This window comes from Lathamus discolor, chromosome 11 (genome assembly GCF_037157495.1).
Source record: "Lathamus discolor isolate bLatDis1 chromosome 11, bLatDis1.hap1, whole genome shotgun sequence".
NCBI classification, from domain to species: domain Eukaryota; kingdom Metazoa; phylum Chordata; class Aves; order Psittaciformes; family Psittacidae; genus Lathamus; species Lathamus discolor.
Window position 1 is genome coordinate 2,061,633 of NC_088894.1, and position 16,462 is coordinate 2,078,094.

Consider the following 16,462-nt stretch of genomic DNA (forward strand, 5'->3'; position numbering starts at 1 on the left):
AAGAAGTTCTTTACTGTGAGGGTGGTGAGGCACTGGAATGGGTTGCCCAGGGAGGTTGTGAGTGCTCCATCCCTGGCAGTGTTCAAGGCCAGGTTGGACAGAGCCTTGGGTGCCATGGTTTAGTGTGAGGTGTCCCTGCCCAGGGCAGGGGGGTTGGAACTGGATGATCTTGATGTCCTTTCCAACCCTGACTATTCTATGATTCTATGTGTTGTAAAACCCTTCTGTGCTCCATCCTCTGTTCCCCTCCCCATGCCGAAGTTGGAAAAACACCCAGAGACATTGCAGGACATTCCTCACCAGGTGGGGGAAGACCTTGGTGGAATTATCCTATGGATAATTCAGGTGTGATTTGGTAAGTAAGGAGTAGATGCTTTATCGAAGATTCCCTTTTTCCCTAGCTCCCGTCTGTTCAGCAACGTGTGGGGCATGCTCACGGAGCACTGTGTGCTCCTGCCCTCTGCCTGGGAGAGAGGAAAGAAAGAGCTGATCCCAAACCACATTGAAATCCAGCTTTTGCAGGTTTGGGCATAGTGGGGCACATCAAGCTGCTGACCCAGGGATGGGTCCAGGTTTGTTCTTCAATCTGCAGCTTAGATCTTTACCATTGATTTTTCCATTATCTTTCTTTTTAAGCAGCCTCTTTGAAAACCCAACTGCACACCCAAAACGAGCCACCCAGACCAGTTATAACCAGAGGAGGATGGAAACAGTGGGCTCAAGGCCAGGAACAGGGTTGCCAGGCACAGAACTCCCTCTAATTAGATAGAACAGTTAAATGACAAAACCCAGGCAGGGGCTGGGGGGGCTGGAGCTGGGATTTCTCACCAGAGCAGCATCTTCAGGTGGCTTAAAGTGCATGTGCAAGGTGGAAATCTCCATCCTTAGACTGATCAGACAAGGACCTCCTAATGCTGAGAGGGGCACATCTTTGCTGGAGGCTGAGCAAGCACCAGATCCTGCTGGATCTGGGAAGCGGGTTCTTGCAATGGGGAATTAATGGGAGAAGGTAAATGCTTTAGCAGGGTAACACTGGGAGGTCGCTGCAGACCAAAAAGGAAAAGGATTATGTTACAACCCCCACACGATCCACCCAACAAGGATCCAAACCACCTCTTTTCTAAGGTTATTCCCCCACTTCCGTTTGAACTCTCGCACACTTGTGGATGCAGTTATTTTCCTATGGAAAATAAAACCAACCCAAACCCTCCCACACAAGTGAGATCAAGACTATTAACTGGAGTCAGCCACTTGTCACAAGAGCTGCTTGAAGAGCAGAAAGCTGTGTTTACCAGCGCTGCGGTAACAAGCAGGAGAGCTTCGCAGCAGTAATTAAAGAGCAAGCAAAAGCCTTCTTGCTCCTTCTTGGAGCGCAGCGAGTGCGGCTCCAGCTGTGCCCGGCTCCCAGATGTGCCCGTGGGTCTGAGCATGGGCCTCCCGCCTGCAGACTCGTCCCACCAGAACAACCAGTTTCACTTTCAGGAATAGGAAGTTCTCTGGGAAGTGCCGGCAAGCGCCCAGACACGCGCCAGGGACGCGGGATGGCGGCATGAGCTGCCCGGCCGGCAGCATGAGCCCGGGATCGCCCCTTCCAACGGCCTCGGGAAGCGCGGTGGCGTAGAGCACCGCATCCACCGCATCCTCCAGGGATGGAGCAGTTTGTCCGGAAGCGTTTGACCTTCCTGACATCCTTCTGGAACAAGCTCCGTCCCCGCTCCGTGTCGGAGAGCTGCTCGTTGGGGTATCTCGGTTCCGATTCCGTTTCACTGCACTCGGAGGCGAATTCCATTCCCTTCATCCCCAAGTCCTCTCTTTTCATCGCTTTATACGCTTTCACAGCCCGGAGTGAGGAGGAACTGAGTGTAAGCGCAGGGGACAAACTGCGTGTCCTCAGAGAAGAAGGAGAGTATGTGTTTGCCCGGCGGCTGCTGGGGGAACCGGCCATGGGCTATGTCCCTGCTGCCTACGTGGCCAACCTCAGCCAGGGCACCTCTGCACATCGACCGTAAGTATCCGATGCTCTGGAACTGCAGGGGGATGGAGGCTGGACCATGGTAGCGTGTTAGTGTCCAGGGAATGTTGTGCTCATCCTCTGTGACAGGAGGAGCATGAGCTCCTTGTCCCTGGCTCTTGCCATCAGTGGTGGTGGGGCTGAGTGGGGATCTGCTCTCCCCTGGGCATCTCTGCTCCTGCAGCTCACAGCAGTGGGGTGGAGGTATTCAGCACAGCAAGCAAGGGCTGCGGGTGCACCAAGGGACAGAGATGCTGATACCCATTCCTGGATGTATCACCGTAGCATAGGATGGGGTAGCTCTGTGCTGGGATGCAGTCTGATGCTGTGCACGGGCGCAGCTGTAGTGCTGAATACATGGGCCCCTGCTTGCCATGACTCCTTTCCCTCTTGCTGTGCATTAAAGGGGAAGAAGAGAAGCTTGTACCTGAGCCCTGCCAGCTGTAAAGGGCCTAGGAGTGCAGGGAGAAGCAGTTTGGGTTGAGACCTGCTGGGAAGCTCTGTAGGATCGAGCCATGGTGGTGCTGCTGCCCGGCTCCAGCTTATCCAGGGCCGGGGGTTCCCCTGTTGGTGCCTCTCCCATGGGACACGGAGCTCGGGTTGACGTGTCAGCCCGCCCTCCGCTGGGGAAAGCCCAGGCTCATCGTTGCATAAGGCAGCCTGGTCCTGACACGCTAGAGAAAGCGCCTCAAGACACGGCTGCTCCCTGTGCTTCAGGCCCTGAGTCATGCAAGTGATGGGATGGGGCGGGTGTAATCACCCTGCAGAACCATCCCGGTGCTCGCCCTGTGCTCCGCAGGAGCAGGGGTGAAGGAAAGGAATAGGGGGAGCCTGGGAAGGGGCCCTGATGTGCAGGGTCAGTGACTGCAGCCAGTGGGATGGGAGATACCCTCCCTCCCTCCCTCCTTGCATGTGCTTTGGGGCAAGGCAGATCCAGTCTGGTTTGGACTATGCTGGGATCACAACAGTGAGGACCGTGGAGTTAGCTCGCTGTTTTCATCCCATTGCACAGAGCAATTGGGCAGGCTATCGCTGAGTGTGTGTGTGCCTGTGCGTGCACACAGGTCTGTGCATAACCCAGCCCCATCCCGAGGACAGGTCAAGGGCAATGCCGTGGCGCAGGAGGGCAGCAAACGTTCGGCTCTGCAGCCGCAGGGAGCCGGGAGCGCACAGACTGCGCGGAGCCGCAGGTCGGAGCTGGGTGTTAATTTGCTCAGCTGCTCTAACCCCATCACGTATAATTTGCTGCTCGGCTTCTCAGACGCTGGTGATCCCAGCTAATGATGAAACCCTCAGCTGCTTGTGTCCTGGCTGTGCTAGGCTGGATGAAGGGACAGGCCAAGGGGAATGGCTTGAACCTGCCCGAGGGGAGGCTGAGCTGAGCTCTTAGGCAGAAGCTCTTCCTTGTGAGGGTGCTGAGGCCCTGGCACAGGGTGCCCAGAGAAGCTGTGGCTGCCCCATCCCTGGCAGTGCTCAAGGCCAGGTTGGACACAGGGGCTTGGAGCAAGCTGCTCCAGTGGAAGGGGTCCCTGCCCGGGGCAGGGGCTGGAGCTGGAGGAGCTTTAGGGTCCCTTCCAACACAAACCAGGCTGGGATTCTATAAGGCAGCTTCTTCCCAGTGTTCCTATGAATCCTGTTGAGTCAGGACCCATCCTGCCTTTTCATACTGGAGATTCAGTGACAAATCTCAGAGCTGATGAGGCACAGGAGAGAGTCTTGGCTGGGTCCTCTCTCCTGGCTTGGTGCTGCTGAGATCCCCACCAGCGCTGCCACATCTGGAGCAGCAAAGGGCAACTCCCAGGGATGTTTTCATTGCCCCTGGGCTCCGGGAGCTGGTTGTGTCCAGGAGCTGCAGGTCAAGAAGGACAAAGCGTAGCCGTTGCTCTTGTGGCAGGACACATGGGTGCAACCCCACTGGAGCATCCTCTATGCAGCAGTTGGTGGTTGGTGTTTCCATTACGCGCAGGCTGTCAGCCCAGGTTTTGGGATGTCAGCACTGGTTTTGGGATGCAGCTAAGACCTGGCCAGCTCCATACAGCGGTGAGCAGACACAGCTGGAGGAGGAAATCAATAACAGGTAACAAGATGCGATAAAATGCAACAAGGACCTACTAAACCTATTCCAACCAAGCAGGCCCGAGTGAATGGTGGTAGGGAGCTGCTCCCTCCCATCCCTGGCTCAGAGGATGCTGGAGCCCTTAGTGTGGATGCAGCCCTGTTCATGCACTATCTCCTTGCCCCACGCTAACCCCCGTACTCTTCCCCTTAGCTGGTACTTCAGCAAGATCAGCCGAAACGAAGCGGAGCAGCTCCTCCTTTCACCTCCCAACCAGCACGGCTCCTTCCTCGTCCGGGACAGCGAGAGCAGCAAGGGCGAATACTCTCTCTCAGGTAATTTAATGGCAATTATCCAGAGCAAATTAGCACAGGGAAAAAGGAAGCAGCCGTTCCTTAGGGCAGCTCCTGGCTTGGTCAGCGTGGGGTGAAAAACAAGGAAATATGCTCAAAGCACTTTACAGCGTCTTGTTAAAGTGACTTGACAGCTTGTTAAAAGCGTGGGGAAAGCTAAGGGATGCAGGTATGGATTGCTGAATTGCTGCGGCAAAGGAAAGTCCATTGCTCCCGTCGAGGGTAGGAAAGCCGTAAACAAATCACAGCGGCTTAATGATGGTTTCGTGGCACCAACTCCCAGGATTTCATTCCAGCCGCTTTTGTCAGCTGAGAGTTGTCTGAAAACATGCTGTGACTGCAGAACACCAGGGGCTGGGCTGCTCCCACGCGCATGTCTGAATTCAGGGGGCTCAGACCAGGCAGTGCTGTTGCAGTCTGGTTTGATCCATGTCAATATTCACCGTGAACCCCACATCCACGCATCGGTCCCCAGGGCTGTGGAGGTCCACCCCAAGCAGCAGTAAAGGGTCCTTGTATGGGGGATTAGCTCCATTAACAAAGCATCATCTCTTTGGGACAAACAAGCCCTGCTCGCCTATGGACAGGAATCTCCTGAGCCAGGAGCTGGGAGCAAACGGGATGGTGTGGAGTGGGAGGTAACACACCAAGGGTAAGTTGTGTTGCTTTAGGGTGAATTAATAGAGTAGGTGCCTGGAAAGGAGAGAGGGTGAGGGTCAGCCGGGAGCTGGGAATGGACTGAGGATGGCACGAGATGATTTTCCCCTTCCTGGGCTTCCCTGCAGTGCGCAACCACACGAAGGTCAGCCACTTCCGAATCTGCAAGAGCCCGGGGGGCAGCCTCTACATCCAGAAGGGACATCCCTTCCCGGACATGGAGGAGCTCCTCGCCTTCTACACGGAGCACTGGAAAGTCATCCAGAGCCCCTTGCTGCAGCCCTGCAGCCCCGCGGTGCGTACGCCAATGGCAAGCTCGGCCAAGGTCCCCGGGTTGGAAATAGGGGACATTAGGGAAAAATAGATATAATCAGCCTATCCTTTTGGGATTTGAGCTTTATGAAGCCAAATTTAAACTATACCCTTAGTATACCTGCCAGCTTCACCTTTTATCAGCCATGTTAAACCCAGGCATGGCATTTATAGGTGTTTCTGACCAGCCAACAGGCATCTTCTCCATCTCAAAGACTAGAAACCACATCGTTACAAATCCCTTCAATACTGGATCTGGACATACCCGCACTTCCAATCCTTTTTCCTAGACTATAATAAGACCACATTGCTTTTATATAGCTTTCATGTCAATTAACATGGCACTCATAAGTCCGATGAGAGTCTTAATCCCAAATTGCTGACTCATTTCCTGATTAGAGCTCCATCCACCGATTAGGACTTGGAAATAACAGTTAAACACATGAATAATGTGAGAGGGAAATGGAAAGGTATAAGATAAAAGAAATGCTTAATGAGCTGGAGTCTAAATCAGCCATAACGTGCAGTAATATTCATTTACTCATTATTATTTATTGGTGGAAGTGGAGAAAAGCCATATTTGAGGTCTAATGAGGAGTGAATTATGACTTGAATTGCTGATGTTTCATGTAGGCTCTGAAGATCTCCTCCCTTGCAGACTTTGGCTGAGAGCAGAGCTAATGCAGAGGGTGCCCCACATGCTTTGTGCACCCAGTGAACATTTAAGAGAGGGAAAGGCAGCCCCAGTGCAATGCGGGTGATGGAGCACCATGTCCTGCTCTCTCCTCAATGCCACCGTGGGCACCAGAAGCCGGTGCAGGCTCCACCAGCAGGTCCTGGTGCTGGTTGGTCCGAGCACCCGATGTCCATGTTTGCAGACCCCCCCTGAAAGGGATGGCTGGGAGCGCCCACGCTGGGAGTTCACCCTGCGGAGGAAGCTGGGAGAGGGATACTTCGGAGAGGTGTGGGAAGGGCTGTGGAGGAACACGGTGCCGGTGGCCATCAAGATCATTAAAGGTAGGTGGAGGAGATGTCAATAGTGGCCAAACGGGGCTCTTGTTCACTGACCCATTGGTCACTCCTTTCGTTTCCCAGTCTTCTTGGTCCCTGTGTCTTGTCTTACCAAGTGAACTGTGGTAGGACCTGGCAAGTAGCCACTGGACCCACCTAAGCTTGGGCTACACCTTGGATACCAGGTTGGATGGAGCTTTGAGCAACCTGCTCCAGTGGAAGGTGTCCCTGCCCATGGCAGGGGGTTGGAACTGGATGAGCTTTAAGGTCCCTTCCAACCCAAACCAGTCTGGGATTCTATGACTGTTTATAAAATGGCTTAATCCAGTGGGTTTGTGATAAGTCATATCAAGTCAAACCAAATCAAATGGTTTGTGCTAAGTCAAGTCCTGATGGGACAGTGATCCTGAAAATGGGATCCTGATGGGAAAACATCTCTTGGGTGTTGGATCTGAGACACAGGATGTGCAGATATCAACTTTGAAAGCAGTGGTGGGCTATAAGGAGGAAAAAGGTCTCATAGCTCATAGCTGGACATGCAGAGCTCCTAACATCCACATGAGAAAGCAGCTCACAACAGTCATACTGGCTTTCTCCCCCAGCTGACATGAAGGCAGAAGACTTCACTAAGGAGATCCAGAACCTGAAGCGCCTGCGGCATGAGAAGCTGATCCAGCTGCACGCTGTGTGCTCGCTGGATGAGCCCGTGTACATCATCACTGAGCTCATGCGGAAAGGCAACCTCCACACCTACCTCAACAGTGAGTACCCACACCATAGGGAGCAGGGTCTTGGGGCAGTGCTGCTGTGTGGATGCTTTCCATGTCCCAGATTAGCCCTACAAACCCAAGGGTGAGCCTAAGAGCAAGCCTGGTTTCAGTCCTGTTCGTAAGGCAGAGCAACCCATGGGTGCCTGGTGGAGATGGTGTTGGGTGACTTTAACACCCAAAGATCCAGTCTGATGTGATCCTTTTGGTGTCTGTGTGGGCTGGGTCTGTATCAGTCCCTTGGGACCCAAGCATGTTGATAGGGACCTTCATCCCTCCTTCTCCATCCACCCATGATCTGCCATCTCCCACCAGTGCACAGAGACCCCTCTGCTGTGCATGGGCAACTCTTGCCTTTGTTATGACTGAAATGGCCAAACCTGAGCTGGCATCATGGTTGTGTTCATTATGCAGAGCTAGTACCAGGCCATGGTCCACTCAGGCATCAGTTTATTTTGCTTGGCCTTTCTTTTCCTGACCCAGTAATCAGTTTTGAAGGGAAACAAGACAGACCGCTTCCCACCAAGACCTGTTTTTCTACTGGTACCCTCCTCCTCCTCCACACTGACCTTGTTTTTGGTTGGAGCTCCAGCAGCATCTGGTGCTGGAGGAACTGGGGCTCACAGGTAGGACAAGTTGAAAAGCTTGGTTGGGGATTTGCATGGCAGAAGGTCACCTTTAGCTGTGAACAAGCCATGGACATCTGCATCATCATTGCAGCACAAGGTGCTCTTCAGAGCTCACCTCAGTCCCATTCCTTAGGAGCACATGGCTGTGCTGAACTTCCCATGCTGGACCACCATGATGTTTAGGTACGACCTCCAGGTCGAGGTTTTACATGGGATGGTGACATGGGACCAGGTCTCCTTCCAAACCAGAACACCCAAAATAGATATTGCTTCATTGCCCCCAACGCTGGGTTCATCTCTGTTAACAGGTCCTGAAGGGAAGTCCCTGGGCACCTCCCACCTGCTCAACATCGCCTGCCAAGTGGCGGATGGGATGAGGTACCTGGAGGAGAAGCACATTGTCCACCGGGATCTGGCAGCCAGAAACATCCTGGTGGGAGAGGAGCTCACCTGCAAGATTGCTGATTTTGGACTTGCCCGGCTCCTCAAGGTCAGTCGGTGGGATGCTGTGCTCCCTCCTGTCACCACAGGCCACCAAGCTGCCCCATCCATGGGGCATCCCGTTCCGCCACCATCGCCTGTCCCCGTTCAAAGCTGCGAAAGCAGAGGCTGTGTTCATTGCACCATCCCTCATGACCCATCTCTGCCTGCATTTCAGGATGACATTTATTCCACCAGCAGCAGCACTAAGATCCCGGTGAAATGGACAGCCCCGGAGGCAGCCAACTACCGCACCTACTCCCTCAAATCCGATGTCTGGTCCTATGGGATTCTGCTCTATGAAGTCTTCACGTATGGACAGATTCCATATGAAGGTAGGGTTCCAGTGCCACTCCATCCACATGCTGGGCAGCTCGCCCATGGTCCCTAAAAGCCAACATGTCATGAGTTGTTCTATTGTCCTTTCCACAAGGGATGTGGAAGCAGCTCCTAGAGCATAAGCAACTTCTCGTCCACTTTGGGGATTGCTAAGATGGATTTCCAGTGCTTGCAGGAAGGAGGCATGGGCTGGATGATCTCCCATAGCCTCTCCTCTATCAGCCTCATGGCAGAGAGCACGCCACAGCAGCACAAGCTGACACCTTGGCCCACTGTAGCTGTACCTTCAGAGCATCCTTTGGGGACATCAGATTCAGGGGCATCTTCTCCTTTTCCTTGCAGGGATGACAAACCAAGAAACCGTGCGGCAAATCACCAGGGGCTACCGCCTGCCCCGGCCCAGCTCCTGCCCTCCCGAGATCTACAGCATCATGCTGGAATGCTGGAGCGGCAACACGGAGGAGCGTCCCACCTTCCTGGCCCTGCGGGAGAAGCTGGGCTTCATCTACAGACGGCTGCTCAGCTCCCTCTCCTGAGGGACCCTTTCCCACCATCCTTCCTGCACAAAGCTCCTCCAGGCCAGCTCTTGCCAAGAAGCTCCTTCCTTCTGGTTTGCCCTCAAACAGGGCTCCAAGGAAAGCATGTTCCACCTCCAGAACCGTGGTCCCTCTCGGTCAGGATGCAGGGAGGTGGCCAAGGGGAAAGGCAATGAGAGGTGGAGAACCCATTGCTAGTGCTTGGCTGTGTAGCAGCCTGGAAAAAGCCAGGTAGTGAAGGCATCACCCAGAGTTTACATGGTCATTCAGGCAGTAGGGTGGGAGGTCCCTGCTGCTCCCCGTGCCAACGTGAAGGTTTGCAGTTTGTGTTCAGTTGTGGCTCTGCTTCATGTAGTGTGTCTGGTGTGTTCATCAATAAATGTGTGTGCATCATCCGTTGCTGGATGCTCTGCCCTCACCATGCTGCTCCTCTCCCTGCCCGCAAAGCGGTGGTTTGCCACCAGTCCCACTTCTGCAGCCACAGATAGAACCAGAGTCCCTTTAGCTCATCCTTGAGTGCATTAATCCTCTGTGTGTGTGTGAACAAGGGACAGGCCAAGGGGAATGGCTTGAACCTGCCCGAGGGGAGACTGAGCTGAGCTCTTAGGCAGAAGCTCTTCCCTGGGAGGGTGCTGAGGCGCTGGCACAGGGTGCCCAGAGAAGCTGTGGCTGCCCCATCCCTGGCAGTGCTCAAGGCCAGGTTGGACACAGGGGCTTGGAGCAAGCTGCTCCAGTGGAAGGGGTCCCTGCCCGTAGCAGGGGCTGGAACTGGATGAGCTTTAGGGGCCCTTCCAACACCTATGATTCTATGAACCATTGCTTCACCATGTTTTGCTCTTTACCAGTCTTACAGCACAAAGCCAAGTGATGCTCCAGTGGCAGGGAACACGATGTGCTGAGGGTGAAAGGCAGCCAGGCACAGCTTGGATGCTGATTTCCTACTAACAAGCCCCTTTGGCCTGAAGACCGAAGGCATGTCCAGAAGGTGATGGGCAAGGACACGCTTGCTGCAGCCATAAAGACATTAAACTTGCAGGTCTGGCTGCCAGCAGATGGAGCTAAAAATTAAGCAGGAGGCGAAGGGGGAGTGTGGGGGGATGAGGTGGTCCACGGATGGGGCCCCTCAGAAGCTCCACTGGCCCCATCAGACATGAGATCCCAAAGCATCTCGCTCTGCTGTAGCAATACCATGATGGGTGGTGTGGAGAGGGGATATGGGGACATGGTGCTGCCCACAGCAGTGTTTCCTTCCTCGTCCACTGCATTAAAAGCTGATGTGCTGCTTGGGTTTGCCCTCCAGCACGGCCTGCTGGGCTCTGGCATTCCTCTAAGTCATAAGTTGCTTACTGAAAGTCGATGGATTTGGGGTGGGTGCCCAGATTTTCTCATCTTCTCCCAGGATCCCAGCCTGGGCAGGACACTGCAGCTTCCCCCCAAATCGGAGCTGCTAGGGGGAAATTCATCCCACCAAGGCAGAGCCCCAGTTCCTTCCAAACCCCTCTGGAACGGGCGCTGCAAATGCTGTTGGTAGAGGCATTCGCCTGCTCTGGTTTCAGGCTGGCATTTGAAATCAGTGCCAGGCTAATGCGATGCATTTGTGCTGCAGAGTTTGTTTCTATTTATAAGGGCCCACATTGGCCTTTGAAAGGGTGAGGGGGAAGCAAAATGCTGGGGGGGGGGGGGTGGCCCCAAGCAGCAAAAAACAGGCAATGAAAGGGAATATTCCTTGGAGGAGGCAGTGGGGGGGCACCAGGGCTGCTGCGAGGGGCCGAAAGCGAGTAGAATGCACCGGCTGCTTGAATCCAAATATGTGAGTTACTCAACAGGGAAAACACGGGATCTCCTGGAGCAGAGAGGGGGAAGTCTGTCCCTGTCGGTTGGTGCTATGGGAGGCGGGTGCTTGCCCCTCCAACAGCAAGGCTGATGGAAAGAGGGGATGCTTAGGGAGGGGTATGGTGCATAAAGCTGGTGGCATCACAGCAAGAGCCAGAGCAGGTCCTCCAGGAAAACCAGGGATGCAGGATTAGTGCCTTTGCCCTGCCACAGCCTCCCCCGGGGGTGCCTGAGGGCAGTTTGCCTCTGATCACGAGGCCAACAAGCAAATAGAGCACTATTGACTTTACCTTTGCGTGCCCACACTTCAGTCTGCAGGCCAGGAGGCTGAAGGCTTGCAGGGAATACATTTGTCTCTCTAAAACCTGGGGCTGCTGCTGGGAATCAGCAGCGGATGAGACCCAACCGCTTCCCTGAGGGATCCTAGGGCTTTGGGACATGGACAAGGTGTTTGCTGGTACAGCCAATGCCTCCTCTTGTCTTACTCAGAAAGTGGGGGGGTTGCTTGATTTTCACGTGTTTTGTGACATTTTAAAGGCTGCCATGTGCTTCCTGCAATATAGGAACATGTGTACACCAGCACCCACCACCACCGGATCCAACCAATGTGTCCAAGACTGCTGGTCCTGGGGACCCCCACAGAGCCATTCCCTTTGGATGCAAACAGAGAGTAGGAGCAGAGGTCCCAGCACTGCCCTAGCCACTCCTAAGGACAGGAGGGACACAGAGGACAAGGACCGCAACCTGGAGCCACAGAGCTCAGGACAAAGCTAGCACAACACTTTTCCTTACCAGAAGCAAGGAGCGATGCTGGACGTGACCCTGGATGCCTCTGCAGCACGGGTGAAAAGTGGAGCAGCCACGTTTCCTGCAGCTGCCTGAGCACAGCCTTGCCCTTTGCCCCGGCCCACACAGGTACAAAGTCAAAGTCATCACTCGGAGATAGTGGAATCCCAGCCTGGTTTGGGTTGGAAGGGACCTTAAAGTTCCTCCAGCTCCAACCCCTGCCCCGGGCAGGGACCCCTTCCACTGGAGCAGCTTGCTCCAAGCCCCTGTGTCCAGCCTGGCCTTGAGCACTGCCAGGGATGGGGCAGCCACAGCTTCTCTGGGCACCCTGTGCCAGCGCCTCAGCACCCTCACAGGGAAGAGCTTCTGCCTAAGAGCTCAGCTCAGTCTCCCCTCTGGCAGGTTCAAGCCATTCCCCTTGGCCTGTTCCTACAGGCCCTTGTCCCAAGCCCCTCTCCAGGTTCCCTGCAGCCCCTTCAGGCACTGGAGCTGCTCTCAGGTCTCCCCTTCAGGAGCCTTCTCTTCTCCAGGCTGACCCAGCCCAGCTCTCTCAGTCTGTAACCCCTGGCTGCCATCAGGGCTGCAGCACCAATGCACGCAGTCACCATTCCGTATCTCAGGCTGGGGCTGAAAGCAGACCAGAGCAGGAGATCTGGCACCTTTAAATCAGCCCCTGCCAGGATTTTGTTTGCCTCAGGCAGGAATTTGGGACCTTGCCCCCTTCCAGGCAGGAATCTGCAGGCTCTTGTTTTCCCTGTGCTTTATCAAGCAGCCCTCCCCAGCTATCAGGCTAATCACAGCAGGGTCAAACAGGCAAGCTGACTAATACCAGGCAAAAATCAACCAAAACACCACTGAGGGCATTGTAGGACATTGCCCTGCTGGGCTCTGGCACTGCCATCCACACCATGAGCTCCAGACTCACATCAGACCCATGAAACAAGCCTTAGCTCTCCCCTCATTACTGGGGGCTCCTTTGGCAGACCCTGCCCCATTGTATCAGCTGGAGATGGGTCTTGCAATCTCCTTCCCTTGTTATTCCGCACCCAAATCCTTCCCACAGCCCTGACCAGACCCAGCTCAGTCCCAGACACTCATTCCCACCCCACAAGGCATTGGAGCAGGGCTGCAATGTGCTTGAGGAGCTAAACAAGAGCAGTGCCAGCAGGGACGGGCTGTGCAGCCAAGTAAGGAGGCGAGGGTGAGGGAGGCATCCACAGCATCACCACAGGCCAGCCGGAGCTTGCTCACATGCCAACACGCACGCATCAGCGCATCACACTGGCACCACTGCCATTACCAGACCCTGCCGCTGCGGGTCCAACCCCACCAGCATCAACAGCATCGCTCTGCTCTCCCACCCTGGGTGAAGAACAGCCCACACTGGTTTCAAAGGCTGCTCAAGTTTATTAGTTGCCATTGTGTGAGTGCAAGGTAAGTCAAACAAGTCACCACATCTGTGTGGGAAAGGGCATCGTTACGTTGAGGAGTAGAAAGGCTGGTGTGGGAATCTTCAGGGGGTTGTTGCGTTTTACCATCACAAAGCAGCACCTTTGCCTTGCAGAAGCCACCCTATTCTATGGGGGGAAAGGGGATGTGCCCGCCGGGGTGGGAGCAGCACCCAGCACCGACCCGCTCACGCCAAGGGCCCGGAGCTGGGCTCACTCATGTGGCGCCTCCGTCCCCCTCCTGAGGCTGGCTCCAGGCCACAAGCCACCGGTCCTGTAGTCACCTGCAGTGCTCCCAGGCTGTAAGAGAGCACAGAGAGGGTCAGGGTAATGCCAAGGTGTTGTGCTGGTGCTCTGTGTTTGTTTGTGCAGCAAAGGAATAGGTGCTCTGGGCACGAAAAAAGCACCCATTGGGTCAGGATGCACCTTAGGGATGTTCCCAGGTACCCTGGGTTGCTGCATTGTTCTCCCATGTTATTCCATCCTAGGAAAGCACCCACCTCTCCGGGGACTCCGACACAGTTGTCATGGCTGGGTGAGTCACCTTCCCAAAGAAGAAGCTGGCCCACCAGTGACCTGGATCAGATTTGGGCAAACCTAGAGGACAGTGCAAGAGAAAGTCGAGGTCAGGGCAGCTCCACCACCTACCCCAGTGTCATCCTGAGGCTTCCTGCTGAAGGATGTGGAGCTGTTGGAGTGAGTCCAGAGAAGCCCATAGAGATGCTCTGAGGATGCTCCAGGGAGACCTCAGAGCAGCTCCAGTGCCTGAAGGGGCTATAAGAAACCTGGAGAGGGGCTTTGGACAAGGACCTGTAGGGACAGGACGAGGGCGAATGGCTTTAACCTGATGGAGCTTCAAGGTCCCTTCAACCTAAACCATCCTGGGATTCTATCATCTCATAGGAGAGGCTCAGTGGGGTTTGCATGGGGCTGGGACGGTGGCACTCACCCGGGGGGTGGGGGATGACCTCCCCTGAGTACTCGGAGCTGCCGCAGGAGCTGTTGCTGGATGTGGAGCTCAGGCGCCCTGTGGAGCAATCACAGCCATCAGAGCCAGCACCGACCCTCAGCCTTGACATGAGAAGCAAAGCACAGCCTCGGTGTGGCCATTCCTGTCTCATCACCACCTCGATCCAGTACTCGTGCAGCTTTAGTCCAACTGCTACAAGCCTTGATCCTTGAGGTCCCTTCCAACCCTGTATTCTGTGCTTCCATGAATCCTGTTACTACTTTCAGCTCAAGGGGAATACTTTAATGCCCTCTGGTTTAGGCAATCCATTAAACCAGAAAGTCTCTCCCCTGGAGAGGTGCCATTGCCCAGGCTGTTTTTGCAGCTCATTCCTATAAGCCATTTCCATACACATTTGAAGCCATCACCTCCCCTCACCTACAACCTTAATGATAAGGGAAGGAGACTGCAAGCCCCATCTCTATAGCTGGTACGATGGGGCACGAGCCCCAGAGGAGGGTTCCAGTACAGGGGGGTGGCTTCTGGTGCCGCCCTTCCTCAGCAAGGAGCGCTTATGGGCATCATCTGAAGGCTTCATCCCTGCTGGAGCCACATCACCCTGAGCTTGCCCGAGCACCCAGCCCACCCCTGCACCCATCCTTACTTCTGTAGTAGTTGTGTGTGGCCATGAGCGAGCCGCTCGATGGGATGGATGCCATGGTCCCGGATCTTGGATCTTGTGCAGATCTAAAACCAAGGGGCAACCATTACTGGAAAGTTTAAATGGTACCAGTATGACTTCTTGGGACGCTCACAGCGGCACTGCACTGGGGATGAAGGGTAGCACTCACAGTGCTATCCACAGCCCTAGAGCTCTGGCCAAGAGCTACGTGCAAAGCCAAAATACTTCCCTTCGCACAGAGCAGGGGCTTGGCAGGTTTGCACAGCACCATCCCCAACCCCTTCCCTGCCGGGTGTTTGATTTCCTCGCAGAAATCCAGTTCTCTTCCTTGGATCAACAGTTGGGAGTTACGAAACCTCAGGCCGGGATTGCGTAAGGAGCAAGGGAGTGTTTAGCTCGGGGCACATCGTGAGGGTTCTCATGTGAGGGATTCCAGCCCCAGCCTGTCCCCAGCAGCACCTCACCACCCCGAACCGGGGCAAACCCGCCTGTCCTGCACCACCAAGCACAACGCAGGCCTCCTCCAGCACGGGAAAAAACATTCTCTCCCTGGCCCAGTTCCGAGCTGGGGAAGTGCTTTCCCCCTCCTGGCACAAAGCACCCTCCTGCCAAGATGCTGACCCTTCCCATGCCCCATGATCTGGTTCATTCCTCTCCAAACAAGTTCCAAGAAGGCTCAGCCAGCCAAAGGGAGCATCTGCCAGCAGAAGTCCTGGACCTGTAGGAGGACACGGAGCCCCATCGCCACCCGGAAGCACCGACATGGGCTGTGATCCGGATGCGGGGGGCACCCAGCACCCTCACCAACGTCAGCTCCTCCCCAGCTCTTGGTAAGGCTTTCCCCTGCTCTAATGATGCACCCACTTGTTAGGTATCCTACTATAGAATCATTTCCACGCACCCGCGTCCCCATTAATACAGCGATCCTTAGTGGGGAAACTGAGGCACGGAGCCATCTCCCATAAATTTCACCCCACACTGACTCGGTACATCCTTGCAGTTGATCCCTCCCAAACGTCCCACCCCAAAATTGCTTCAGGGCGCCCCGTTTTCCCCCCTACACGGAGGTTACACTACTGACCGCAGCGTACCTGGGCTGGGGCGGCGGCGGGGTCCGGCGGGCGGGCACTAGGGCCGCGGGGGCCGCTTGGCAGCGGCGCTACCGTCCGCTCCGCACCGCACGGCCTGAGCCGCGGCGCTGCAGGCCCCGCCCCCTGAACGATCCTTATATGGCTTATGGCCACGCCCCATAGGAGCTCTTCACCAATCGGAGCGTGGGGGCGCGGCCGGGCATGCTCTTTTCCCGCGGGAAACGGGATTTTCGCGGCAGGGTGTGTGTAGCGCCGAGCACCGGAGGGGCGAGCTTAGTGGTACCGAGGGCAGGATGTCTCTCCTCGGTATCCCCTGTCCTGCCACGGACACCCTCCGTGGTACTGGGGTAAGAGCTGATTCTAGCGGTAGCGACCCGATACCACCTTTAAAATTAGAGTAAAAGGGAATAAATAAATACCGATGTATTCGTAGGGGTGCTAGGCTGTAGCGATCTGGGAGAAAATACTTTATTTTAGAGGGCAAAAGCCTGCAGCAAGGCTACAGGATGCAGGGTTACATCA

General features: G+C 55.2%; 2 protein-coding genes across 2 annotated transcripts; one reads left to right on the forward strand and one right to left on the reverse strand.

The window, feature by feature from the left end:
• Nucleotides 1–1,217: 1,217 nt before the first annotated feature.
• Nucleotides 1,218–9,569, forward strand: LOC136020257 (tyrosine-protein kinase Srms-like). Its single transcript, XM_065691168.1, has 8 exons — nucleotides 1,218–2,005; nucleotides 4,281–4,402; nucleotides 5,206–5,372; nucleotides 6,268–6,406; nucleotides 7,003–7,161; nucleotides 8,105–8,286; nucleotides 8,455–8,611; nucleotides 8,958–9,569. The coding sequence occupies exons 1-8, from the start codon at nucleotides 1,650–1,652 to the stop codon at nucleotides 9,149–9,151; spliced, it is 1,476 nt and encodes a 491-aa protein (XP_065547240.1). The 5' UTR covers nucleotides 1,218–1,649; the 3' UTR covers nucleotides 9,152–9,569.
• A 3,588-nt stretch (nucleotides 9,570–13,157) lies between these two features.
• Nucleotides 13,158–16,062, reverse strand: PPDPF (pancreatic progenitor cell differentiation and proliferation factor). The gene is made up of 5 exons (XM_065691660.1): nucleotides 15,941–16,062; nucleotides 14,832–14,914; nucleotides 14,168–14,245; nucleotides 13,719–13,815; nucleotides 13,158–13,518 (listed from the first exon to the last, which is right to left on the reverse strand). The coding sequence occupies exons 2-5, from the start codon at nucleotides 14,884–14,886 to the stop codon at nucleotides 13,407–13,409; spliced, it is 342 nt and encodes a 113-aa protein (XP_065547732.1). The 5' UTR covers nucleotides 14,887–14,914; nucleotides 15,941–16,062; the 3' UTR covers nucleotides 13,158–13,406.
• Between the last annotated feature and the right edge of the window lie 400 nt (nucleotides 16,063–16,462).